Consider the following 27,904-nt stretch of genomic DNA (forward strand, 5'->3'; position numbering starts at 1 on the left):
ACAAATTTATTTTCGATCTGCATTCCATTATCATTATATTTATTTCCTGCTAAAATACATGATTGGGATATATGCAACTATCTCTTCATGATGACTAGAACTAATAAAAATGTACGAACACAGCGCCTTGAGGCCTTGACTAGATTGAGTCGAGCTGGATTAACTTGGTTAGACCAAACAGGGTTAGCTAATTCTTCCTAATTAGCCTGAGCAATAGCATTTTGGTTCAGGGCCAGTGCGAATCAAAGTATACTCAACCCAACTCAAATTTGCTAAACTAGAGAAACTAATTTAGTAAGTTAAAATGTTCATATGCCCAAGCAGTCAATGGTGTTGCATGGTCTGCATTTTAGTGATGCAAAATAGTTAGGTGACTTCTTCCCATCTTCCTAATCCATCCTCAGTGAGCAGAGTTATCTGGTACTAGTGAAGTGATGTAAGTGCTCGGCGGAATAGCTACTTACGCACAAAGAGACCTGATACCATATATTACAGCGGAATCGATTATGCTGCTTTTTGTTTCCTAACAGTAAGTCTATGACACTATCGTCAAAAGTATCAAGCTTTATGCACAAGTACATTTTTTATCGTCTATCTGAGGGGGCTAGCAGTGAGCTTACAAAATCACATCCATCAAATGTCTGGTACTACTTCAATTGGTTTTTACTCTTTGACTTGTTCCATCATCTACTATTTGCTTGTTACTAAGCAATTCTCTTTGTTCCTATCTATCCTTTGTTTCTTGAATAGTGTTAGATTACACGAAGCACTGACTATCCAGTTTTAGCACTGCATTGACTAAAAGTATAAACAAACTCTGTTGTCATTCTTTTCCTTCCACCTTCTAATTAGTAAAGAGAATTTCTTTTTTCTATTTGACCATAGTATATGTTCTGCATATGAAACCTAATCACATAGATGAATTACCGTGTTCAATAATTTCACATGCGCAATAGCAGTCCCATATCCATTTCTGATTAGCAGATCTAATTTTGATAAATTTGCCAATGTCGATGGAATTCTCCTGCAATAGCACAATATTCGAACATTAGCAGCTATTAGAATCAAACAGAACTTCCACAAGGAAGCTAAAGCTCCACCAAAGATAGCTAAATCTGCTATATCTGAGTATTTATCATTCCAGTACTTGATAATTCGTCTTTTGGGGTAAACTTGAGGTTCTAAAACTAGGAATTTTCTAAACCTCATGATATTCAACACAAGTGGATGTAATCCAACAAAAAGAAAAATAGATACTTGCCCAAATAAAAGCCTGGTAGCCAAGAACACCGGGCTTGAAGTTCCAAACCACTCAAAATTCCATAGACCTTCCAAAAAGGGAGACCTGGATAGCTGAAAATACAAGTAAATAACTAATCAAGAGGCTTAAACAATGAAATTGCTCAGTCAGATTTTAAACGCCTTACGTTGTGGGTCGTGGTGTTGGATTAAGCCTCTCAAGGGCAATGATCCTCTCGTTCACATCAACGCGCTGAACATCTGTTGTCCTCCCAGTGATCACTGCCTCAAAACCTCCAGCATCTTTCAACTATTGCAGAATGAACAACACACACAAGTGCTTAAAGGACTTAAAATTGATTTCATGTTCTACTTCCTTTTGTCCCAATTTATTTGACATAGTTTAACTTAGCACAGAGTTTGGAATATCAAAAGTGCACTTGTACCAAATAATTTGTTTTTGTATAAACAAGAACCTAAATAGGAGTATAAAACTAAACTACTTTCTAAATGATTGAACACATCGACAGCCCATCAACTTGCTAATAAATTTCATTAAGATACTCGAATTATGACACTAAGATACTTCCTTTTCAAATTTTGAAAAAGTTTTTCTTTTCATATTCTCATGCACCCATTACCTACTTTCACTCAACAACCCATTGGTGGAGCCACCTTATGCTAAGTGGTGTCAAATCGCCAGAAAATCACACTGTTTAGCTAAGTCAATTTTTTATTAGTTATGTCTACTTTTAATATACGGCAACAATCTTACTAAAAATTCTAGCTCTACAACTGAACAATCATCAAATTTTAACAGCATTTCTTCAGCTAAATAGGCTAAATATTGAAACTTTAAGAACCAAATTCATACTTTTAAGCTAGATGAAAGGAAAAAAAAAAACAAAAAGGGAAATTGAGAAGGTACAGTAACTCACAGCGAGTAGCAGAGATTCTTTAGCTGAAAGTCTTTCAATTTCTTTAACAAAAGGAGAAGAAGCTCCTTCTGCCGGCGTCTGCTTACTCATAGCTCTGCAAACCCTCAATTTCTTCCGTACATTTCGGTAATTTCCCGGGAAAATTGTGATAGGAAACAAAGAAGATGATGAAGAAGGGAGCCAAAACGACGTCGTATAGAGTGAACTCCGGCATGAAAATGGTGGTGCCAAGTTCTGAATTAACATCGCCATTGAAAACGGACTGAATTTGGTTGGAGGAAATCTCTTCAATTTTTTTACTGTTATTTTTTTGAAACTGAAATTCTTTCGTGGGTTCATCTGCACCACCCACCTCTAATTTTTAATTTTTTTTTTTTTGTGACTGTTTTTTTTTTTTTAAAAAAAATGACTGCTTTTTATCAGGAAAAATTGTATGAAATAACAAACTATTAATTCAAATTAAATGTTATAGCCATAGTTTATTTTAATTGTAATTTGCAGCAAACAACTCATTTTTTTGCCATCTGATTCGGTATACAATTACCCATTTTCGGTATACAATTAGCCATTTTATACATTTCGGTATAAAATGTATAAAATGCATTTGTGTTTGTATAAAGCGANTGTATTATATATATATATATATATTATATTTATTTTCTACTATATAATAAAAGAGAGTTTATGTATAAGTAGAATATATTATATTATATATTATATAAACTCCCTTAGAAAATAAATATATATTATATATATTATATAGTAGAAAAAATGATTTATTATATTATATTATTATATTATGTATTATATAGAATGTCCCATCATAAACTCCCTCTTATATATAAGTAGAATAACCCAAAAAACTAAATAGATGCAAATATTATTTTTTTTATAAAAAAAAACATCGAAATAAAACACTTTGTATTAATATGAACAACTTCACCAAAGAAATAAAATATTTAGCTAACTTATGAACTATTTAATTTAATTTAATTTAATTATATTATGATCTTATATGATTTATAATATGTTAATTAACAATTTATTAAATTTTGATTGTGAGGTTTTTCATCTACATAAATATTTCAATGTGTTCATTGGCGCCGGATTTTGAGATGTAGTATACATACTCTCTTCTTATTTGAACCGGGTCTGAAATCAAAACCCTCCTCAAAAGAATAAATAGGGCGATTCAACCTTCAATTCGCTTGTGGATCGATGCGAGGGAGGAGGTGCATCACAACTCCTTTCTTCTCAAGAATCCATACATTCTTTATCAGTGAATGGATAACTATCTCTCAAGCACAGATTTAAATTGAAAAAATAAAATGAAGCACCTAACAATGGCTCCTAAGAACAAATGAAAAATTATCCGAGCTCGGTCCACATATTACTCTTTGTAGTTGTACTCCTTTGAGAAAAAATCATAACGCGGTGAGATTATGCAATTTTATAGCATATATACACTTATACACGTATCTAAACTTCTAGTCTCCCTCCCGCACACATACATTCACTTTTTGTTATGAAAACACACATATACAATATAATACATATACAGTTAACCACACGTATATACATATATAATTCTAAAAAATATTTTCCTTCATACCAAACACACCAATATTGTTGACAAGTGGATTTTCTTGAAGAATTGGTAATGAAAGAGGGTCCTGAAATAGTTTTGGGCTTCCTTAAGAAACAAGCCCAGCTGAATAGCCCAGAACTTGTATGGTTTATTCTTGAGTAAATTTTTGATTTAGAAAACATAAAAATCATATTAGCGTTCTATAGCTACAATTTTGCTATTTGCGCTCCATAACAAGCATAGTTTATTATGGAGCATCAGATCTGTATAAAATCGCAGGCAACTTTGATTTGTATAAAATCACAGTGATTTTATATAAATCGAGTGTCAGTGTCTATGAAAATTGTGTTTGTATATGTATATGTTCTTTGTGTTTGTATATCTGCATAAAATTTGAATTCGTATACAATTGAATTGAGTTAAAACAGTTGTATTTGTATATCAAATCTCTCTCTCGCTTTATACAAACACAAATTATACATTGTATTTTGTATAATTTGTTTGTATATATAAAGTGAGAAAGAAAGGCAAAAGAGAATTGAGCAGGAGAAGATTTGTATTGTATAATTATAAGTGTATAAGACGAAGAAATATGTATTTGTATTTATATATACAGTTTTCTCCCGCTTTATACAAACACAAACACAATTTATACATTTATGTTTGTATAAAGTGAGAGAGGCCAAAGAGAGTGGCGAGCGAGATTTCTGGGGAGAGAGGCGAATGACAAAGTGTTTGCTATGGATTAGAATTAAATGAAACTATGGTTATAACATTTAATTTGAATTAATAATTTGTTATTTTATACCATTTTCCCTTTATTCTTTCTAAACAATTGCCAATATTCAAGAATTATTTTGAAAGAATAATAACAAAAAAAAAAATGTAGTGGAAAGGTTAAAATCAATTTATTTTTAACGAGAGGTCTCAGATTTGAACCACAAAATAGAGTCATCTTTGGTGGTAGAAAGTGTTTTATACCCCTCCCCTAAGAGTGCATACTTTGGTACATACTGAAATATCGTACCAAAACCAATTTTTCGCACTTTGATAGTCGATGAAATTTATTAAAAATGTATTAGAATACAAAATACCGTATAAAGATAATTACAAATTCATATATTAGTATATTATTATAAAAAATAATTTAATTGAAAATATAATTTAATAGCTAGAAGATTACTCAAAATATGTGTGTCGTTTTCAGCCAACACTGGACACTTTTCATTCATTTCAAACATGAAAGAATTTCCACCACTATCGAAGTCATGCTTCTTGACTATATATAAATCGAAGTCTCAACAAATTATGATTATCAATTTATCGTGTCACATAAATTAAAATCAAATTTAAAAATATCGAATCATATCTAACTAGTTTGACATATGATGATTCATTTTCTTAAAATCAAAAATTAAAATTATCGAATCAAAATTTTCTAATCTTTCTGATTTACTAATTATTCAACCTTTTCTCATTTTTTTCAATTATTTTTGGTAAAGAAAAAACATGACCTCTTTGCCAAGTTTCTACGTCAAATTAACAGTAGGAACTTTACTTCTAAGAAAAGGATCGTCTATGTGTATAAAGAAAAAAACCTCCACTATAACTAACAACATTATAATTGTCCAAAGATTTAATCACTGCAATAATTATTAAAAAAAAAATCTACCATCAAAATAACAAACATATGATAACAATTTGATAATTATTTGTAGAGAGAAATTAATTAAGAACTAATAGAATTCAATTTAATCATTACTTTATGACACTTGAAGTTGGCGGTCAACATAAAATTTACTCCATATAAACTTTATAATAATGACCCCTTTGAATATTAAAAGGATTTTTTTTGGAATTAAAGGTGTTTGTATATTTGATTGATTGACTCTTTCATGATTATTTTTAACCACCAACAAAAAGATCAGGTGAATAATTACTTGGAAAAAAAAGAAGAAGAAGAGGAATAAAAAATATTGTTATTGGCGGAATCATCAAAATTTAAATTGTATCACATATTGATCTCAGATTAATACCAAAATGTAATAATAATTATGTTCACAATTAAATAAATTTATAAATATTCACCGAATTTTGAATGTATATACAAGGTTTAGGATATGAACTGGTACTGAAATTCGACCTTATATCACTATAACATTGTTAGCATGGTAAGAAGAATTTCGATAAAATTCAATAATTCTAATCTAAATTTATATACTTTTTTTTTTACTGAATATGTACATATAATGGATTTTAGTTTCTGAATTCATATTCGATTGGACCACCAAAAGCTTTTGAATCATAAAAAAGTGTTTATTAAAAAGTGAAAAGAGGTATTACAATATATGTTGCATCAAAAGTTTTGTTTAAAGGGCAAATTTGATAGTGACAATCATATATCTATGCACGTCTAAAGATTCATTTTCTCACATGAATTGTCTATAACTTTTTAAACAAATAATAATAATAATAATAATAATTCCCCACAACCATATAGCTACATGGATATTTATGTTATTCTTCAGATTTTTTTTTTATTTTCTTCAAGGATTATATTATATGCTTTTGAAATCCAGCTTTCAACATTATTGATCAATAAAGGATTGCCATTTTCTTTTGTAATTTGTTCAACATATCAATTAAATATGCCAGATCATAATACCCACGCATTGAGATAGATTTTGCTAAGCAAACTTGCGCATATCAAATTTAACTCATGAAAATATAACGTATCATATCGTATCACATAGATATATAAATAGTATACAATAATTTGTCAATTTAATGTGAGTGGACATCCACCCCCACACGTGAGGGAAAGAGGCCAACATGATCTCTTGAAGGTGGAAGGGACCATAATTCTTTGCTGGCAAGGGTCCACCTACCAATTCTTAGGAGGATTTTTTTTTACCTCGCGATGATCGAAATCAGAATTTAAAATTTATGAGTCATGTGCTTCTTTCATGATATGCTATAGTCCAGGTACTTTCACTACCATCACCCCTACATATTGCATTATTTGTGAGAGTTCGGCCATTTGAAGGGAGGGTGTCCAACAAACATTCTGAATTCATTCACCATAGCTTCTCTTAGGAGCACATGAAACGACTCCATTAAAAAAGGGAGATGTTGAGAGGTTTGATATTATCAAGATGAAACCTCTCTGAAATCTCGATATTATCAATTTTCGAGTATTAGACATAGTTTATATCATGATTATTTCAAATTTCTTATTTGAGATTATCAAATATTTATCGTGAACTTAGATATAAATATCCGTACTTATTTCACTATAACAATCATAATCATAACTGTCTAATATAATATATGTTATAAAATAACCGATCAGATCGTCCAATATATCGATCCTTAGTGGTAGGAGGCATCCCTACATTCCTTTTCCTAATCGTCCCCCACAACGTGTCATTATTATCCTCACCTACCCCACGATGCTATTATGAAAAAAATGTTGGGGTCACCCTTCACATGTCAAATTTGCCCTTTTGTCTACACTACTTTGGACAATTATGTCCCATGCATTTTTCTTAATTTTGAACTCCAATTATCTAAATAAACTATTTTCGAAATTTATAATCTTAAATATAATAAAACGTTCATGTAATTATAATTCTTTTATAAACTTGTGATTTGCTATAAAAAAAAAGAGTGTAAAACGGAAATGTAAGAATATATCATTCTTTTCGTAAATGAGATAATAATAAAATAAGAATAAATTTTAGGAATAACAAACATAAAAATCATATTAGTGCCGGTAGCTACAGTTTTGCTATTTGCGCTCCATAGCTAAATTATGTTTGCTATGAAACATGTAATTTGTATAAATCTTGGCTATTTGTATAAAAATTGCGGCAATTTGTATGAAAATTGCGTTTGTATATATTTATATATGTTCTCTGTGTTAGACTAGAGTGGCGAGCGAGATTGGGAGAGAGGCGAGCAAGAGAGGGCAGAGAGTGGAGAGATGTGAATTGTATATGTCTATCGATTAGATAAGATCAGAAGATTCAATAGTCTTGTTTACTTTCTTATATTCCGTCTATATCAAGTTAAAGCCAGATAAACAAATTGAAACGGAGGTGACATGATTTACGAGATTGGTAGGGGTAAATGTGTCCTAACATGAAATAAATCAAGGCAAAAGTCAGACAGCGTATATCCACCATGAATATGAAGCTGTCATGAGGTCCACTCACTTGCTGATATAATGATAACCAACGAACGAACAAATTCCTCAACAGAAATTGGAATTTGAGCCTCATTTTAAGCTCAATTTTCATTTGTTCTTAACATACATTTTTTCCCCTTTCGATAAAACAAGAAACAAAGGAGCAACAGATACTATTTTGTGAAAATTTCATTAAAGGTACAATCTTTACTATTGAATCTTGATTTTTTTTTTCATGCACAATACATGTTTGTGGATATTCCTCAATAAAGATTGATTATTTGGTGAAAGAATTTTGTGGGTGTCATTTCTTTGGATTGATCTTTTAATTTGGTAGTGTTGTGATTTTGCGGATCTTTTCTAATAAAGATTGATAATTTGGTGAAAGAATTTTGTGGTTTCCTGACCTATGTTCCCGACTCTTCAAAAATGTTAACGGGTGTGTGTTGGATCCTCCAAAAGTAGTGCTCTTTTGGAGCATCCAACATGGATGCGACAACATTTTTGGAGTGTCCAAGCACCATTTTCCTCTCTTTGGAATTTGGATTGATCTATTGATTTGGTAGTGTATGTGATTTTAAATTCTATTTCATTCTTAATCAATGTTTGTGGATATTTCCTAATAAAGATTGATAATTTGAAGAAAGAATTTTGATGTTTCCTGTATGTTGCTCGGATTCTTCAAAAATGTCGAACGGTGTGTGTCGGATCGTCCAAAAGTAGTATATTTTTGGAGGATCTAACATGGATGTGAAAACATTTTTGGAGAGTCTAAGCACCATTTTCTTCTCTTTGCATTGATCATTGATTTGGAAGTGGATGTGATTTTAAAATCTTTCTCATTCTCAATCAATGTTTGTGGATATTTCATAATAAAGATTGGTGCTTTGGAGAAAGAATTTGTGGTTTCCTGACTATGTTGCTCGGACTTGTCAAAAATGCTGAAGGATGTGTCGGATCCTCTAAAAGTAGTGCATTTTTGGAGGATCCGACATGGGGGTGATAACATTTTTGGAGAGTCCAAGCAACATTTTCCTCTCTTTGGATTGATCATTGATTTGGTTAGTGTATGTGGTGATTTTCATCTTATTTGTTTGTTGATTTATTGTGTTGGAAATGGATAATAGTTTTACTGTTGAAGGTGGATTCTTGGATCTGCAAATGGGTATCTTCCATTTGAGTGAAATGTCAATAGCTGGAAATAATTTTATTTAATTGCTTTTTGGTTTGTTTTTTCTTTTCTCATTCTTTTTGGTAGATCTATTTCTTTCAATCTGTTCTTTCAAAGATATACAATTGATTAAGCATGCACCTCAATTGGCATTTCTGTTGTTTTTTGTCATTCAAATGAATTTTTTCCACAAAAATATGATTTAATCCATTCATATTTATATCATATGATTTAGTCCAATCATATTGCACTAGATCTTTATATGTTGCAGAACCATTTTTGTTGTTAGAGATAAATGAAAGAGCTTACCTACATTTGTTGCAGTTATTCTGTGTATTAGGATTTTCACTTATTGTGGTGTTTGATCTTCAATATTACACGAGTTCTTTGTATGTTTTTGGTTTAAGTAACATGAATATATTGCCTATCTTATTTCAGAACACATAAAAGATGGCAGAAGGTGAGGATATTCAGCCTCTTGTCTGTGACAATGGAACAGGAATGGTTAAGGTAACTATGATATTTCACTGGATTTTCCTGAACTTTTGGTCACATTAAAGATGGCATTGGCCTTATTTGATCTGAAATACTGACTGTTAATCTTGTCTTGAACTTGTTAGGCTGGATTTGCTGGAGATGATGCTCCAAGGGCTGTCTTCCCTAGTATTGTGGGACGTCCTCGTCACACTGGTGTGATGGTTGGCATGGGCCAGAAAGATGCCTATGTTGGTGATGAGGCTCAATCCAAAAGGGGTATTTTGACTTTGAAGTATCCGATTGAACACGGTATTGTTAGCAATTGGGATGACATGGAGAAGATTTGGCATCATACCTTTTACAATGAACTTCGTGTGGCTCCAGAGGAGCACCCAGTTCTCCTCACAGAAGCTCCTCTTAACCCAAAAGCCAATCGAGAGAAGATGACTCAGATCATGTTTGAAACCTTCAACACCCCTGCCATGTATGTTGCCATTCAGGCTGTTCTTTCCCTCTATGCCAGTGGACGTACAACTGGTAAGCTCTGCCTTCGCTCAACCACTTACAAATATTTTCGTCGAATGCTCGAAACCAGCATTTCCACTGAAGTATAAGATTGATTATTGGTTGAAACATTGTGTTGAGTCCTGTTTATTAGGTAGAGAACAGAATTAATGAAAACGAATTATTAAGTTAGTTGTGTTCTTCAACTTAAAATCACGCGCGTTTGACTGTGGAGTGTGCATTTTGATGCTAGGAATTGTGCTGGACTCTGGAGATGGTGTCAGCCACACAGTGCCCATCTACGAAGGTTATGCCCTCCCACACGCCATCCTGCGTCTTGATCTTGCAGGGCGTGATCTCACAGATCACCTCATGAAGATCCTCACAGAACGAGGCTACTCTTTCACCACCACAGCCGAGCGGGAAATTGTTAGGGATGTGAAGGAGAAGTTGTCTTACATCGCTCTTGACTATGAACAAGAAATTGAAACAGCAAAGACCAGCTCATCTGTTGAGAAGAGCTATGAGCTTCCTGATGGACAGGTTATCACCATTGGTGCTGAGCGATTCCGTTGTCCAGAAGTGCTGTTCCAACCATCAATGATCGGAATGGAAGCTGCTGGTATTCATGAAACCACATACAATTCCATCATGAAGTGTGACGTTGATATCAGGAAGGATCTGTATGGAAACATCGTCCTCAGTGGTGGTACCACAATGTTCCCTGGTATTGCTGATAGGATGAGCAAGGAAATTACTGCATTAGCTCCTAGTAGCATGAAGATCAAGGTTGTCGCCCCACCTGAGAGGAAGTACAGTGTCTGGATCGGAGGATCTATATTGGCCTCCCTCAGCACATTCCAGCAGGTACATAAAATCTATCTACTTTTTGTGGTCTGATTCATTTCAAAGTTGCATTCACTATCTTCATAAGCAGTAGATTACTTTAGCATGTTTGAGAAATCCGAATTATCTGAGAGCAAATGCTGACCAGTACTTCCTATGCTAAATGCTGAGCTCTTTCAAAGGAATGTGATGAACAATTGTCAAGGACGCGTAAGATATTTACTTACGAGATTTCTTTTTTCATGATACAGATGTGGATAGCTAAGGCAGAGTACGATGAATCTGGACCTTCAATCGTTCACAGGAAATGCTTCTAAACACGTCGAGTAAGAGATAACTGAAGAAATATACAAACTTGCATTTCCAGAGCAGCTCCCCGTCGATTGGTTGCATATAATATGCTTCTCATTTGTATTTCCTTTTGATTTATTTTTGTTTCAATCTCAAATATTTGGTCATTGGTATGATAAAAAAAAAGAAAAAGCAAGCAGTTCATGTTAAAGTCAATTTACCATTCATATTTTTATGTAGAAGAGTTGTATTTCAAAAATGTTGTGATTTGGATTATGGATAAAAAGCTTTGTTGATTCATTTTATATATACTTTTGGTCTCAATTTTTATGTACTCCAACTTTCCCCTTCTCCATTAAGTTATTTACGCTCAATCGGAATCAAACATTATGTCTATTGTAAAAAAGATATGATACTTGAGCCTAATTTAACCTCAAAAGCCAACTCATGAGGGTAGGATTGCCAAGTCCATATAAGCAGACCACCAATGTGAGACTTTTAACCACTCTAACACCCCATTCACGCTCAGGCCCAACTGGACTGTAGACCGGAAGCGCAAACGAGTTGAAATTGACTCTGATACCATGTAAAGATATCACACATGGGCTTAATTCAACTCCAAAAGCTTGGTTGAGGAATGAACTGGGCGGTCTATTTATATGGACTTACGCAATCGTCCCCTCATGAGCTAGCTTTTGAGGTTGAGTTTGACCCATGTGTCATATCTTTACATTTTTAGCTCGGAATTTTCATGAAGACTAAGCTTGATTAAAATTAGTAGAGGAAAATTCAATACCTCTAGATTGTTCACAAAAAAGATAGGAAATTGGTTAAGTGTCAGTTAAAGTTCTAATGAACAACAAAAGCAAAAATTAAAGACATCATATTTGAGCACAAAAATGTTTGTTTCTTTTAGTACTATTTAGGTATTGCACTAGCACTCTGCCAGTCAGATCATGTACTAAACGATGGACGTAGCAGACATGAACAATCCAGAGAAACTGTTCTTGTTGTGGTAGAACATGAAGATGATTATGGATCTTCTAGTGATTTTGGTAGAACATGTATGTTTTGTAGGAGTAACTCATGTAGCTAGCTGCCTTTGTTGCAATGCTTGCTGCTTTTGTTTTCAGTATTTACTTGTAAAGTTGATTATGACATTGACTAAACAGAAAGTTGTTTATAATGCAGAAAAATGAACACTCGGAAGAAGATATCTCCCACTCCCCACCACATACATAGAAAGAAAAAAAAATAAAGAGACATTCATGCCTTTACATATGTGAATTTACAGGTATCTTTTGCCTCCTAAAGAGTTACCTAACCTTGCTGAGGTTCCTCATACTCTGCAGTCATCTGCCACTGAGTACTGTAATCTGTGTAAGTTGGTCATCCAGGAGAGAGCCACTAGCAGCTTCGTTGGACGATGGAGCTTTGGCTGGCCATACAAATGCAGGTTTCTCAGTTGGGATGTTTGGTAGAACTGATTCCCCTGTAAGAATCTGTAAAGCAGTTTTCATGCTTGGCCTTTCGTAAGGATTTGGATGGCAACAAGCCAATCCTAATATTAACACACATTCGGCTTGTTCTTCATTGAAGTCTCTATCCAATCTGACATCTATGGCATCAATGATCCTTCCAATCTTGTACAAGTCCCATACATATTCAATGACTCTGTTAGTATAATTGTTCTCCTCATATCGATTTCCAGGTTTTTGACCACAAGCAACTTCAAGAACTAGCACTCCAAATGCAAAGACGTCTGTTTCAACTGTGGCTCGGCCTATATGGAAACTCTCTGGTGCCATATAACCTATAGTACCAGCAATCTCTTTTGTTGAATGGTGAGTCTTTCCATTCACTTGAACTGTCCTAGCTAATCCGAAATCTCCTAGCTGAGCATTGAGTTCTGAGTCAAGCATGATGTTGCTGGCTTTTATGTCTCTGTGAAGTACTCTTTTTTGACATCCATTGTGCAGATAATCAAGTGCTTGAGCAATCCCACAGATGATACCATGCCTTATTTCCCAATTCAGACTCAAACCTTTTCCGTTTTCTTCGCAAGATATCAACTTGTCTAAGCTCCCATTTGGCATGAACTCATACACCACAAGGAGTTCATTGCTCTCATAGCACCATCCTATCAATTTGACAAGGTTTTTATGGTGCAGATTGCCTATAGTTGTGACTTCTGCTATGAGATCTTTTGCCCCTTGACTTGAATCATTAAAGAATCTCTTCACAGCCACCTCTTTTTGATCTAACATCCCTTTGAGGACTACTCCACATCCTCCTCTTCCAAGAATGTTCTTCGGATCAAAGTTCCCTGTTGCTCGTTTCAAGTCCTTCAGCTGGAATCTCTGAGGTGCAGTAGCTGAATTCTGAATCTGAATCTCTATATTCTCAGATTGGTCTAACACTTGCATCCTCTTCTTTTTTCTCCACCAGCTGAAATATACGAAAACCCCACCTAAGAACATAACAAGAACTGATATTACTGGTATCAAGATCCACAACCATAACAGGCTAACTTCATTACTGTTCCCAATATCTGTGCTTGTAAAATTCCATGCCTTTATGCAGTTCAGCTGATTATATATCCCAGTTGAGGCTGAAAATCCTATGAAAACATCCTCGGGGAGATAAATAGAAAGATCAAGAGGCATGGAAATGATGGGATTTCTCTCATTGTCTCCGGTTTGATTGCTCATGAATGTATAAACCTTCAACATCTTGGATTCTCCATCATACCGGACACTTGCTATAACATCAACAGCTAGTGAAAGGTTAACACCACGATCAATCAACGAGACTTGCTTGACAGAATTGATGCTGTTTATGTCAATGCCAACATGATTATCATCAAGATCATCAAGGTAACTTTTCCTTGTATCAAATTCAACTGCAAATATGTTGTTTGAGGGAGATCCATTAGTACTTTCATTCACAATCCCAAGCCATTCTCCATAACTGTTATCCGGGATTGAGTCAGTACCACTTTCTTTAGTCAATATGAAAGCCAATCCTTCACCCCATGGATCACTCTCAGGTTTGATATTGATCACAAACGTTGAATTAAACGAGGCTGTCCTGTTTTTCCTTCTGTTCCATAGATTCATAGGCTGTGAATACCATATCCTTCCAGACAAATTACTGATGGAAGTACCACGAGCATCGCGAGTTACTTGGAAAGGATCATACGCTATGTTGGAATCCTTAGTAGTAATGAAATCGTTTTCGTTTTGCTTGGTGAAATTTTGGTAGCTGAAACTCATACAATCCACTCTAAGAACCAAAAATATGAATATGATCAAAAGATGAACAAAGTTAGTGAAATAACTAATCTTGCCTAGAATATGCATATCAACATATAACAAAAAACTATGTTTTTTTTATGCCTCAAGAAGGAAAATGTGGTAGATTTGTAGTGAAAATTTGTTTCTCCATTTTATGGTGAAAGTTTCAATGTGATTTGATCAAAATGTTTTGACTTGGATTAAGAAGAAACTTCCTTGGTGTTTACACTAATTTTTTTTCTTAATATTCTTATTATAAGCTTGTTGTTGGTCTGCATGTTTAGTTTGTTTTTACTTTTCTCATATTGCCTTGTTTGTCAAGTGTACAATCTTCCAAAGAGAGAGAAGTTGGTTATTAACAATATAATGACAATGAAAGATGGAGCTTTTTTCCGTATTTCGTTAATTCATGAACATGATCTATACATCTAGAAAGGACGTGTACATTTTGTTTTCTCCTTTTGAATTTTATGTGATGCAATACATATATTTTTGGTTTAACGGTCAAGGTTTAATAGTTTAGTAATATTAGTGGAAGTCTCCCACGCTATTGAGTTCAATTCTCATTATCCCGTCCTCCTTTGCTCTTCACCAATGCAAAAACTCTTTTTTAAACATTCACTTTAATCGATTAATTTAATGTAGACATCGAGTGCAAATAAGTATTCTCCAACAAAAAGGGTTGACTTCTTAAGATATTAAATTGTGATAATTGAGATTTTAGCTGGAGAAAATCCTAACCTAATGATTGCATCATATATAATTTAATCATAGAAGACTTAACACATTTTTTAAAGTATATATCTTATGTCAATAATGAGATAAGGCTCCACGTTTTTCTGGTATTGTTGCTTCAAAGTTCTAAGAATCATTAGTTTAACTAGTAAGGTCTGAATAAGGTAAAATATCCGCAAAGTGCAAACCTTACCCTTATCTCGTAAAGATAGAGAGATTGTTTATGAAAGACCCTCAAGACGAAAAGATCTAAGAGAAAAGGCCAAGTTGAATATTGTGCTCTTTAATTCTATTTTATTTGGGTGATCTTATTCTAATATAGAATAAGGCAATAATCTCCTTTTGTCATGATACTGACATACATTCCTTTTCAACTGTGGAATTAGTTGCCAATAGCTAAAAATTAAAAGATAAAAAAATAATCTTTGAGTCATAGTATGAGAACCACACATTATACTTTTATAACATTATCAGAAACCTCCAATAACTTTAATAATATTGTCAACTTGTGGTAAGGATACTGAAATTGTAGAGATACTTAAAAAGTACTAAGAGGTACATGCACAAGACACTGAAATTTTGGAACATAGGACTATATTGACTTGCCACAGGCATATTACTTCTGAAAATCTCACTTATTCTACGGCGATTACACCAAAGTTTATCTCAGGTTGCCTTTGAATCGAGCATCTAGTGTTTACACCAAACTATATGATAACACACATTGTTCTTATTCGTCCTTAACTTTGTAGGTAAAGACTTCATTCGGGCAGCTGAGTCAAGTTTCTTTCTTTTCAAGTTGGCTGTTGAGGAACTCGAGCACTGATAGCCGCTGCAAGAAGACACGGGACCAAATCAGGTCTGCAGGATAACGAAAATACACCAGTGAAGTATAAAATAACATAAGAGGTAGATGAGAATTACCCGTTGTTCAAGGCTAACTTCTTCGGGTTTTAGTTCAAGGGATTGCAGTAACTTTATGCCTTCTTGAAATCCTTCAACTGCGGTATCCTCATCCCCAAGATTTCGATCAATATCAGCAACTTTGGCTAAGGAAATGGCCACATCGACTATCTGGGTGACGGAAGAGAATTATATGAAGCAGGAGAGGCCAATGCTTTGAGTATCAATAAAAGAAAAATGGGACGTGCTGAACTAAAAAGGACAAAGCATCCCCATCAGTAGGGTCGGGGGAAGAGCCGCACCCCAAGAGGTGTGATGTAGGACAAAAGAACATCAAAATTAGCATGCATGTATAAGTTGCTTAAAGTTAGCTGTACTCTTTTGTTTTGAGCATAGTAGATGTATAAGTTGCCCAAAATTCGGCTTAATTTAATTTGGAAAAAGAAATGTCTTCCCCATAAGATCTAAAACATAAACAGCAGAGCAAGTCTTCTCTGTATGAGCATGCCAGCATTATGTGTATGGACTCTGGTCCAAGATCCGAAAATAGCGATTTCAAAAGTTTCTTCCAGCATACGGATCAAGCATCAAGGCTTTTAAGGCAAAAAAAGAAAATTTTGTTTTATAACCGAAAAGTCCCCCGAGGGCCGGCCAGTTCGTTGTCTAACCTAAAAATGCCAGCTACTCTACCCTTCTCCACTTAAACACTAGGTTTCTGTTTGTTCGAACCTATGACGTGAGCCTAAGCCACACACAGCTTTAGGCAAAAGTAGAGATGACAAAATGGGTAATCGGGGGTAAAATGTTGATCCATCACCCCTCAGCACCAGAAACCATCAGCAACATCTTATCCATAGACAAATGTTAAAATAAATGAGGGTAAAATGTGGAACTCATCAGCGTTTAAACACAAGATGAAAAATAATGAAAAATCTACATGTGCCAAGGATGCCACACATTCAGGGTAAGGGGATGATTCTTTTAGATATCAAGATGCCACAGGTTCTTTGACAGGACCGTTGCCATAAATTTATATACTTCCAACAAATAGCAATGCCAATAGTGATGTTCATCAGATTAGGAAAGGTACACAAACCTGAGATGGCACAGACTGTTGCTTGATGGCATTGCGGCGAACATCCAACGCCCGAAAATAATGTGATCTAGCAGCTTGCAAATCACCGGCATAGTATTTAAGATCTCCAATTTTGTTTAGTGAAACAGAAAGTGTATGTGTGATCTGCAAAGATTTTTTAAGGAATTAAAGAAAGCACACTCATATATGAAAAGATATGCATTATATCATCATAGCTTATAGCAAAATCAAATTAGGAGTACTGCTTAGTTAACAAAAATATATTAGATACATACATATGTAAATACAATACATGTGTGTGTTTGTGTGACATCATTAACAGTTACCTCTACATCATCTTTGGGTACTTTCAAAAGGAAATTGACACTCTCTTCAAAGTAAGCAACTGCAGATACAGCATCTCCTGTAGCTCGACTACAGTATAGCTCAAGTTATTTCTTTTAACAAACTAAATGTCCAAAACTTCTGTAATCACTTTAAAAAATAAATACTTAATATCATTGATAACACTTGTAAATGACCAAGGGAATGACATATTTTTCATTCAAGAAGAGACTTTGATAGAGACACACCTGCAGTCACCAAGCATACCAAGAACAGCTCCGAGCTGTGAGCACAACTCTGATGTATTCCCCATTCTCTGAAGCTGTTCTCGGATGTCATCTGCACACATAGTAAATCTTGATTTTGCACTATCAATATTATTGGCACGAAAAGCCTGCAAGTTAAGCCAAAAGTTAGTGTAAACCCTGAAATGTGATTCACTAGCTAGTCTCAGATTATACAAGAAAGAGAGATGCCAATATGAATCAGCTAAGTCAGTCTGAGAAGTAGAGGACAATTTCTGCACGAGAGACTAGTGAGATTTATGGAAAACATACCCGCATGGCTTGTTGAACCAGGAAAGCTCCCCGCTCCAAAGACGCATCCTCATATATAACAGTTTTCTTTTCCACTATATCTTCTTGCTCATTATTAGACCTCTTAATCCTTGCATGCCCTTCAATAAAGCGATCAACAACATTCTGAAGATTCATATCGGCCTCAATCTTTTCAATATCAGCACCACATAATGGACAGTCCTTAAAGCGGGAGAGACATGCCCTGTTTACCAAAAAGATGTACTACTTAAAAATGTCCAGAAGAATCTTGTTTTTACCCTTATTCTTGCTTTTAAAACGGGAGAGTGGTGTATGTGGGAGTAGAAAGACCATAAAAGAGTTATTAATTTACACTTACTTGCAGAATACATGTGAACAGGGCACACATCTGCTGCTATCATAAAGAAGTGCCTGACATATCATGCAGCTAAAAGGACCCAGTTTAAATGCTTGAGAATCATAACCAAAGGGACACTTAGGTGACATTGTCGCAGATTCTCCCGAGTTTTGTTTAGGCTTGCTCTCCTGGCCATCATATCCAAAGGGGCACTTAGGTGACACAGTTGCAGATTCTCCAGAGTCTTGTTTAGGCTTGCTCTCCTGGCCATCCTGTTGTTTATTTTGGTCGTCACAAGGTTTCTTAAGAGTTGAATCATATCCAAAGGGGCACTTAGGTGACACCGTGGCAGCTTCTCCAGACTCTTTTTTAGGCTGAGCCTGTTGTTTATTTTCGTCATAAGGTTTATTAAGAGTTGTATCATCGGGTCTGGAAGCTCCAGCAAAAGGGCAAACCGGGATCATCTTGATAAATTCCCTGTAAATGCTACAAGTTATTCATATCTTTTGAGAGAAAAAGACTGCAGATCAGACAACAACTGAAAAGACACAAATCCAGCAGTTCAACAAAGAAAGTGCACATGCTTTGTCAACAAAACTTTGCAGGAAACAGGTGAGGTGATGACTTAAGAGCAGAATTCTAACCAAGAACTAGCTATTGCTTTTTATTCTGTTTCAGTCTACATAATGTAGTTAAAAAGCTTCTTCTACCTTAAGTGTGCCATCTGGCTTCAAACACTGCAGACTCAATACCTCGGTAAAAAAATTCAAAGGCAAGGAGTGCCACCTCACATGGACATTTCTAGTTTAATCCTCAATAGAGATCAACAAATCTCTACCCTCATTCACCTATAACTCTCATAGTACTTAAAAGGTCCTTCTTTCTCCTTTCTAAAAGAGTTATCTATTTTACTTTTGCTACTTCAACTCGTCACCAAGGAAAAACGGCTCTACTTTGTGACAACAAAAATAATGCGAATTGCAAATCAAGTTTGAAGAAATATAGGATGTTAAAAAAATTGTCTTTATTAACTTAAATTTAGACAACATACTGTAACAAATATCGTAAAATTCCACAGAAAAAGGATCATCCATCACTGTCTGTGCAATAAACGAACTCAGGAACTTTAGCACTCACTATTGTGCGGCTTAAAATGTTAAGACAGAATTAGAGGAAAAGAAAAATCAGTTCTCACTTTAAAATCCAATAAGCATCAAATCAAAGTGCCAATTGAATCTATCAACAACATTCCCCAGTGGTAGTCTGAAACTAAAACTAGTATAAACAAACCACAACAATAACAACACCCTAGTATATTCCCACAAGTGGAGTCTAGGGAGAGCGGATGTACACAAACTTTACCCCTACCTTTGTGAGGTTGAGAAGCTATTTCCGATAAACTCTTGGTTCAAGAAAATCATTTGGAGAAAAATGTGAGAGTAAAAGCACTGACATTACAAGTACTAAAGATAATCAAAGAAAAAGAAATAACAACACTAAATAAAATCAAAGCATAAGATAATGCTAGAATATTAGTAATAATACTGATAAAAGGGACAAATAGATGCTCCACACTAGAACCCTACTCTTACCACTATGAAGAGAGAAAACACTCTACTACTTACTAATCATCTACCCTGATCTTCGACCTCCACACTCTCCTAGCTAGAATTATATCCTCGGTAAACTAAACATATCACGTCCTGTCTAATTACCTCTCCTCAATCTACCTCAACCGCTCTTCAAACCTATCTAACTACACCTACCCTAATCTTCTACCATCATACTCTCCTATTTAAAATCATATCCTCAGTAAGCTAAACATATCACGTCCTGTCTAATTACCTCTCCTCAATCAACCTCAACCTCTCTTCAAACCTATCTAACTACACCTACCCTAATCTTCGACCATCATACTCTCCTATCTAGAATCATATCCTCGGTAAGCTAAACATATCACGTCCTATCTAATTACCTCTCCTCAATCTACCTCGACCTCTCTTCAAACTTATCTAACTACACCTACCCTAATCTTCGACCATCATACTCTCCTATCTAGATCATATCCTCGGTAAGCTAAACATATCACGTCCTGTCTAATTACCTCTCCTCAATTCTTCCTCGATCTACCTCGATCTCTAACAACACCTACCCATATGCAGATAACAAACCCAAATAAGTAAAAATAGTCAAAAAAATCTATGCACACCTAAAAATGTCGGTGTTTTTTCTGAGTTCTTCATAAACGGGTCATTTTCAGCTCAAAAATGGATCTTAGGTCAATAAAAACGAGCAATATCGGAAAAACAAGAATTAAAGTTGAAATTTTGAAGGAATCGAATGAAAATCAATGAAAATTGAAACAAAAATCAGAATTTTTTACCTCTAGGGTTTTGCGTTAATCGAAGTAGACTTTGATTTGTGTCCTCCCAAAATTATTGGTGAAATTAGATTTCAATTCCGATATAGTGAAAATTTTCTGATCAACCAAAAGATAAATCTTTTTCTTTATTATTTTTTCCCCTTTTCTAATAATTCAATTATTGTAAACCGGGATATATTATATTCAATTTTTTGAATTTATTTATATAAATATATATTATATACAGTAATATCGATAGAATCACAACTCAGATTTGTAGGTGCAATTAATAGTCGGTTTGGTCCAAGTTTTTTTTTCTTTTTTCTTCGTATTGGGTGTTTATCTTAGGACTTAAAGTATAATATAGCATATACTAAAAAGTATGTATTTATTATATGTAAGAGTGATTGAGTTAGTTGAGCAAATGATCTTTCAAATGAGAAATTTAAATTTTAATTCGAATGAAACGTCTGAATATTTTTTCGATCGAACTCGTCGCATGAGACTTATCTAATGTAATTTATCTCTCTTTCATAATTTATGGACTATTATACTAATTGTACTGATATAAAGTTTATCTTATATATATTCGAAAAATAACAATCGCAACTTTCCATGAAAAAGTATCAATTGATTTTCAACGTGTTATATTAATTTGTATTTTTTGTTAGAGGACTGCATTCTTCACTAATTAATTATGTATTCCCTATTTGGGTTACAATCACTAAACACATATTATCCCACTTTCTCTCTATTAGATTTCTTAAGAAGTTTTCCTTAATTGGAACCAAAACAATATAGTATTTGATGAGGGCCCGATTAACACCTTAATTATAATCAGAGGCGAAGTTAAAATTTTAATTTTATGACTTCTAAATTTTATAACGATCAACTTCAAGTTAAATAATTGAATTTTTTAAACTTCTTAATTCAAATAACACTATTTAAGCAAAAGTTACTGAATTCGAACGAATCCACACTCAAAGTCTAGCTCCACACCTACTTATAAGTTGTAATCTCCTTTCCTCTTTTCTTTTGGATCGATCTTGTCATGATTATTAAAAATATTTAACCCAAAATACTTGTCATTTAAAAAAAATTAAAATATAATCAAACTATATATTTATTTCACTATCTAGTTAGCATGTGAATGAATGGGTAGGTGGGGGATATGAAAGGCCAACAAAAATAAAGGTCCCATTTTGGAAAACAATTCTTTGCTCACATATGTGTGATAAGTCATCAATTCATGCAAGCTAAGCTTATCCCATAGTTAATTATATATTGTGACCCCATTATTTTACCACTTTTTTGTTTTGATGTTATATATATATTCTCAGACTTCCAATAGATATATAGATCCTTCCTTGTATTGTAGTTGGAATCCTATTGGATGCCATCATCTTAATTAACTGCTATCCACAAAGCAAATAATATTATTAATTATTGGTTGCTTTGCAGCATGAAAACAGCTAGCTAGACATTTTAACTTTATATAACATCATGTCTTATTTTTAGGAACTTAGTAATTTTTTTTTAATGTATTTTATAAGGATAATTAATGTTATACGATAGTAAATGTTGTTGGGTGGCTCAAGTACGTAGAGAAAAATGAATATGTGTATAGTCATGAATATACTACGATCGCACCTTAGGAGAGTGTAGATGGCAAGTTGAATGGTCTAATTCCACTAAGTAGCTTAAATTCGTGGACCCCTTACACCCAAGTACGTACACTTTAGCTACTAAGCTTTGAAGTTAACTCATAGGCTTACTTCGAAGTAAGAAAATGATCATATTTGCTAGAAGATGCAAGTAGTACATTTTGAAAACAAAATGTGAGAAAATGCATCTTAAAATTATTTGGATATGTTTTGTGTCGACTTACAATTAGTTACAAATACACTATTATGCGTGAAACTACAAAGGATCGTAATTAATTAATTGTGTCGAAAAATCTACAAATCATTGGTATAATAAAAATTGGGGATGAAGATTATGAATGTTAACTTTTGTTATTTTCTCTCTTTAGTTTTATTTACTAATTGTCCCATGCATCTATTTGTCCTTTTAATCTTTGAAAAGTCCACTTTCCAAACCAACAACAATATATACTTAGCGTAATCTCTCAAAATATTTACGTAATATTATGTACTCACTATTCTTTCAAGTCGACCTCATATGCCAAAGTATAATTAGATATAGCTGGACTAGCTAGGTCTATATATAGAGAGTCTTCGTTTACCTGCTTAACTGTACCCTCCTATTGTACCTATATAGCCTTTCCTTCAGTTATATTCAGTTTCAGTTCTGCTTCTAACTATCGATGGAAGAAGACTCGGATGTATAGCAAAATTAAACTCTTAGACCACGTAGATGAAGAGAGATATCAATATAAGTTGATTTGACGATCAAGGTTCTAAAAAGTCAAAATGTTTGACTAAGCATGAATATGCCATTTGCCATTAACTAGCAGCTAGGTCATTACAAAAGAGATACTAATATATTGTTTAAAATAAGATGAAAACCCTCATCTTCATTTCCTTCCAAGGCAGGTGGAGACAAAAAAAAAAAGTGTTTTAAGTTTTTAAATTGAGAAAACACATGCACAATTTTTATTTTTTTTATAATATGATGACAAATATTCTAGAATAAAACAGATGTTTTTTAGTTGTCCATATGGAGGGTAAATTAAATCTTTTATAAATACATCTAAAACTATTATTTTTTTGCAAATTTCATACTTTAACTATCAGTTGTGCTATTCTTCTACTTGAACTATCACCATCTATGTATGAAAACACACTTCAAAGCTGATTAGCCCTACTATTGGTCGTTTCCTGCATAAACTTTCACCATCGATCTACTCAAGAAGATGTGTTTTCATACCTATATAGATTTATAGACTATGATAGTTCATATAGGAAAAGAAAATACAACTGGTAATTGAAATGTGGAACTTGAAAAAAAAAAATAGTTCGTATTTTTAACCATTTATCTTACTAATTCGAAATTCATTTCCATCACTGAATTTGAAATATCAAAAGATATATACAATATAATAGAGTTACTTCAAGAATTAACTTGAGAACTGGAATATAATTTTTCCACAAATCAAATTGACCATAGTATAAAAAATATTCATCACATGTGAGCAACTAACTATCTGCACATTTCTTTCCTTTATTGATGATAAAATACAATAAAGTTATTGTTATTATTGTGTGTTAGTATTAATTAGAATTATTATTTTAATAACAATAAGGAATCACAAATGTGGTGGCTAACTTGTTGCCAGCATAAAGCTAAACTCAAGAATAGCTCCAAAAAGATCGTGTAGAAAATAAATTAAAAGGTGATCAGCAAATTAAATTAAATAAAAAGCAAATGAACAAAATTCATGCAATTAAAGAAACATATTATATGAGCAAACTGTCTTAGCTACATCTTGGACCAAAAAAAAAACTAATTCCAACTAGCTATGTTACTCGAATTCTTCAATAATAATATAAATGTCGCATGCACTCATGCATGTTGAACCCTTAACATATATAATTGCATAAGCATAACATTTTGAAAGATCTGACACGAACGCTAGCCATAACATCTATAAGTACATGAAATAATATCCGATCTACATCATCATAATTTGTTACTCATTTTTATTATCATTATCAACTATCATCATTGCAACTGCATTGTCCGTTTGACCGAGTAGACTACTCAAAGATCTAGCTTTCACCATTCCAAGCTTCTTCATCTTCTTGTTCTTCATCTTTTTCTTGTCATCTTCATCATCATTATTATCATCATCAATACCATAATATTCATGATCATTTATCAACGCGTACGATTCCTTATCCTTTTCTTCTACTTTCTTCTTCTTTTTCTTATTATTCATCGAGTTTCGAACCATAGTACTATTCATGCTTCTAAGTCTTCCTTTACCCAAATGATGTTCACACAATGAATATCCCACAAGGGTTTGTTGACAACATCTCCATCCTCTCCCATTAACACGACTACACCTTGATCCCTCTAATATAACACTTCCTCTTTTGTTCTTCTTGTTTACGTGCTCAACTTTATGATCACTATTAATTCGTTGATAATGTTCCTCGTGTTCTTGCTCCCCCTCGTTACCATTTTCTTGTGGACATTTCTTGTTTGTCTTCGATTTCATCGTGTTAATATTACTTGTGTCGTGATGGTGATGGTGGTGATAGTTGTCTCTTGATCTCTTTTTCAATGGAATTACCTTATGATCTTCTTCACACCATCTACCATCTATTATATATGTGCATGTACACGTTCAATATCATAGCATATGATAAAAGATTAATGATAAAATTAAAAATATACTACAATATATTGTATATATGAATCTCAATTTTGTTTATGTTGCTAGACTCTTCAAAAATATTGTTACACTTCCTTTGAAAAATCACGATCTCAAATCATTAATGAATGACTCTACTGAGTAGAAGCCCGACTATCTTAACATCTTGGTAGTACTTTTGGAGGGCTCGATCATACATGACAATATTTTTGGAGAGTCAACTAATCAACATAGAATTCTGGATATATGAGTCTTGTTTTTAACTATATCATTGCACCCGTATCAAAAATATTTTAAAAAATATAGTACTATTTTTAGAGGACCTAACACACAATATTTTTTTAAGAGTCAGAGCAATATCATTGGATATTGGGATATATGAGTCTTGAATTTAGCTATGTTGCTAGAATCTCCAAAAAAATTATTGCACCTATGTCGAAATCTTAAAAAATACACTATTTTTAAAGGACCCAACACGTAATATACTTTGAAGAGTCGGAGCAATTAACTACATGGGATGTTGGGATATATGAGTCTTGATTTTAGCTATGTTGTTGAAATCTTTAAAAATATCATTGCACCAGAGTAACCTTCAAAAATAAACTATTTTTGAAAGATCCAACATGCAATATGTTTTTGAAGAATCGCATCAACATATAATCTTTTTGAAAAGTCGGAGCCACTTACCTAGATCAGAAGATGATGATGGTTGATGAATCAAAGAACCTATGTGTGTTGTACTCAAAAAGCGTAATTCTTTCCTGAAGAAGCAACAACAAGAAGAACAAAAACAAAAAATAGTTTGTTAATTACCAAACTATATAATATAAAAAAAAAAAAAAGAAAGGTGCATAGTGCAACATTCAGAATTTTCCCGTGTGATATGTTTTAAAAAATATAAATGGGGACCATTATAAATTAAAACAAAAAAAAAATATGAAAAAAATAAAAATAATTAGGATGAGATGAGGAATTAAATCATTGGATGAGAATAAAAACCAAACAGTATTTTTCTAGTTACAGTATTATTATCATTTCTTGTTTAATTTCTTCTATTATTATCATTCACCTTTTTTTTTCTTGAAAAAAAAATAAGAATTAGATGGAACAATTCTTTTTATGCATTAATATTATTCTTACTTGTGATCATTGTCAATATTACTATCAATAATCTCTTTTTTCTCTCTCCATAATTTCCCATCTTCATCTTCCACATCCTACAAAACCAAATTAAATCACAAAAATTAGCACCAAAAAGTTAAAAAAATAAAATACTACTATACATCATTGATGCAAAACTATACATATTTTTTTTCTCTAGTCGATCGTCTCTCAAAAACAATCCTACTACATTCATAAAAGTAGAAATAAAGTCTGCATACATTTCATACAGACTCTATTTATAAAATTACATTGAATATATTACTTTACAGTCGTTGTATCATAGATGCAAACAAAAAGTATGGTAATAATAATAGCAAAATTTTTGCAAGTCGAACTATTTATTAATTAAATTTAAAACTAACCTTTTGTTCTATTTTTGGTGGATTATTGTTGTTGCCACCAAAGAGAACCCAGCTGGTGGTTGTTTTAGCTCCGGTGACGGTCGCCGGTTGATCAGACGGCTGTGGAAGACTCAGATTTGGAAGATCAGACGGTAGAGATTCATTTTTGGTGTTTAGTTGGGGATCTGACGGAGGAGGAAAACGTTTCCTTATTCTCATTATTACAAACCAAAAAAAAAAAAAGGGAAGAAATTAACTAAATAATTTTCTACTATGTGTATTTTTTTGGGTATAAATACCAAAAAAAAATAATTTATATTTCAAAAGGTTGATCTTGAAAGAAATATTTGTGAAGAATTTTGTGTTTGAGAATTTGTTTCTCTCTCTTAAAGTTGGGGTTTTTTCTCTCACTAACTTTTATTTGTTGCACCACACAACATAAGAGAGGACTATATGAGACCACTAGGATATAAAGAAAAGAAAAAAGAGATGGAGAGATATGGTGTGAGTAGTGGCACGTGTGAGTAGTGTGGCGTAGTTACGTATAGTAAAAAGTGGTCAGTTAAACATCTTTTGTTGATCAATCGTGATTGCGATGGAGAAGTAAGTATTTCTTTATTCTTATATAGAGGTCTCGAGTTCGATTTCGAGCTTCACTGAGTGCAAAGTCGCCTTTGTTAGAGAGCGCTTTATTCGGACTCCAATGTTGGTACCGAACACCGGATGAGAAATAAAAGAAACATCTTTTATCGAGAAATTTATGAATTATATAGGTTAAATATTATTTTATATTCATACTAAAATTTAAATATTCTTAACGAATTTTCTGAGTTTATTATTGTGCGAGGTGATACGTATAGTGGCACGTGTGAAGGGGTGAGAGGGAAAAGGAGAGTACAAAATGATCTGAGGGTTTCTTGGGGTTGTTTTTAATGGGTTTTTATACATTTTTGCTTAGGGGAATTAGAGAAAATAATGAAATTTGTAGGTCCCAATTTATCACCAATATGTCAAAAGATGCTTTGCTCATGAAAACCCAAAAATAAGCAGTCTAACCAATTAGATTATAGGATTTTTCTTCTTTTTATTGATTTATCGAAAATCGCTTTCTATTTTCACATCAGATATAATATCGTATTCACATTCAAGCATTATAGGGCTTGTTTCTAGGGTGACTCTCTTAATACGTTTTTTTTTTCATTGTCAG

At 33.4% G+C, this 27,904-nt stretch overlaps 5 protein-coding genes across 5 annotated transcripts; 1 reads left to right on the forward strand and 4 right to left on the reverse strand.

Annotated features, from left to right (window-relative positions):
- Positions 1-894: 894 nt before the first annotated feature.
- LOC125866077 (probable plastid-lipid-associated protein 13, chloroplastic) lies at positions 895-2,479 on the reverse strand. Its single transcript, XM_049546368.1, has 4 exons — positions 2,178-2,479; positions 1,428-1,549; positions 1,262-1,345; positions 895-1,024 (listed from the first exon to the last, which is right to left on the reverse strand). The coding sequence occupies exons 1-4, from the start codon at positions 2,427-2,429 to the stop codon at positions 907-909; spliced, it is 576 nt and encodes a 191-aa protein (XP_049402325.1). The 5' UTR covers positions 2,430-2,479; the 3' UTR covers positions 895-906.
- A 5,468-nt stretch (positions 2,480-7,947) lies between these two features.
- Positions 7,948-11,554, forward strand: LOC125866067 (actin-66). The gene is made up of 5 exons (XM_049546357.1): positions 7,948-8,152; positions 9,564-9,635; positions 9,746-10,139; positions 10,360-10,973; positions 11,204-11,554. The coding sequence occupies exons 2-5, from the start codon at positions 9,576-9,578 to the stop codon at positions 11,267-11,269; spliced, it is 1,134 nt and encodes a 377-aa protein (XP_049402314.1). The 5' UTR covers positions 7,948-8,152; positions 9,564-9,575; the 3' UTR covers positions 11,270-11,554.
- An 843-nt stretch (positions 11,555-12,397) lies between these two features.
- On the reverse strand, positions 12,398-14,854 carry LOC125865496 (probable L-type lectin-domain containing receptor kinase S.5). The gene has a single exon (XM_049545691.1). It carries the CDS (start codon positions 14,603-14,605, stop codon positions 12,596-12,598), a length of 2,010 nt encoding a protein of 669 aa, XP_049401648.1. The 5' UTR covers positions 14,606-14,854; the 3' UTR covers positions 12,398-12,595.
- An 858-nt stretch (positions 14,855-15,712) lies between these two features.
- On the reverse strand, positions 15,713-21,061 carry LOC125865031 (protein NCA1). The gene is made up of 8 exons (XM_049545183.1): positions 20,875-21,061; positions 18,513-18,968; positions 18,155-18,377; positions 17,846-17,991; positions 17,600-17,687; positions 17,274-17,417; positions 16,199-16,348; positions 15,713-16,106 (listed from the first exon to the last, which is right to left on the reverse strand). The coding sequence occupies exons 2-8, from the start codon at positions 18,953-18,955 to the stop codon at positions 16,053-16,055; spliced, it is 1,248 nt and encodes a 415-aa protein (XP_049401140.1). The 5' UTR covers positions 18,956-18,968; positions 20,875-21,061; the 3' UTR covers positions 15,713-16,052.
- A 3,196-nt stretch (positions 21,062-24,257) lies between these two features.
- Positions 24,258-27,124, reverse strand: LOC125866289 (uncharacterized). Its single transcript, XM_049546627.1, has 4 exons — positions 26,719-27,124; positions 26,333-26,409; positions 25,880-25,953; positions 24,258-25,140 (listed from the first exon to the last, which is right to left on the reverse strand). Exons 1-4 carry the CDS (start codon positions 26,914-26,916, stop codon positions 24,506-24,508), a joined length of 984 nt encoding a protein of 327 aa, XP_049402584.1. The 5' UTR covers positions 26,917-27,124; the 3' UTR covers positions 24,258-24,505.
- Between the last annotated feature and the right edge of the window lie 780 nt (positions 27,125-27,904).

The sequence above is a fragment of the Solanum stenotomum genome, chromosome 5 (genome assembly GCF_019186545.1).
Source record: "Solanum stenotomum isolate F172 chromosome 5, ASM1918654v1, whole genome shotgun sequence".
NCBI lineage: Eukaryota > Viridiplantae > Streptophyta > Magnoliopsida > Solanales > Solanaceae > Solanum > Solanum stenotomum.

Coding starts and splice junctions, on each gene's coding strand:
- LOC125866077 (XM_049546368.1), bottom strand. CDS start 2,429: ATGGCGATGTTAATTCAGAACTTGGCACCACCATTTTCATGCCGGAGT. Junction 1,550..2,177: donor AAGAATCTCTGCTACTCGCT/GTGAGTTACTGT, acceptor ATTCTGCAATAG/TTGAAAGATGCTGGAGGTTT. Junction 1,346..1,427: donor CCAACACCACGACCCACAAC/GTAAGGCGTTTA, acceptor TCAGCTATCCAG/GTCTCCCTTTTTGGAAGGTC.
- LOC125866067 (XM_049546357.1), top strand. CDS start 9,576: ATGGCAGAAGGTGAGGATATTCAGCCTCTTGTCTGTGACAATGGAACA. Junction 9,636..9,745: donor ATGGAACAGGAATGGTTAAG/GTAACTATGATA, acceptor TGAACTTGTTAG/GCTGGATTTGCTGGAGATGA. Junction 10,140..10,359: donor TGCCAGTGGACGTACAACTG/GTAAGCTCTGCC, acceptor TTTTGATGCTAG/GAATTGTGCTGGACTCTGGA.
- LOC125865496 (XM_049545691.1), bottom strand. CDS start 14,605: ATGCATATTCTAGGCAAGATTAGTTATTTCACTAACTTTGTTCATCTT.
- LOC125865031 (XM_049545183.1), bottom strand. CDS start 18,955: ATGATCCCGGTTTGCCCTTTTGCTGGAGCTTCCAGACCCGATGATACA. Junction 17,992..18,154: donor TGGTTCAACAAGCCATGCGG/GTATGTTTTCCA, acceptor CTTAACTTGCAG/GCTTTTCGTGCCAATAATAT. Junction 17,418..17,599: donor TACCCAAAGATGATGTAGAG/GTAACTGTTAAT, acceptor AAATCTTTGCAG/ATCACACATACACTTTCTGT.
- LOC125866289 (XM_049546627.1), bottom strand. CDS start 26,916: ATGAGAATAAGGAAACGTTTTCCTCCTCCGTCAGATCCCCAACTAAAC. Junction 26,410..26,718: donor CACCAAAAATAGAACAAAAG/GTTAGTTTTAAA, acceptor TTGGTTTTGTAG/GATGTGGAAGATGAAGATGG. Junction 25,954..26,332: donor AATATTGACAATGATCACAA/GTAAGAATAATA, acceptor TTGCTTCTTCAG/GAAAGAATTACGCTTTTTGA.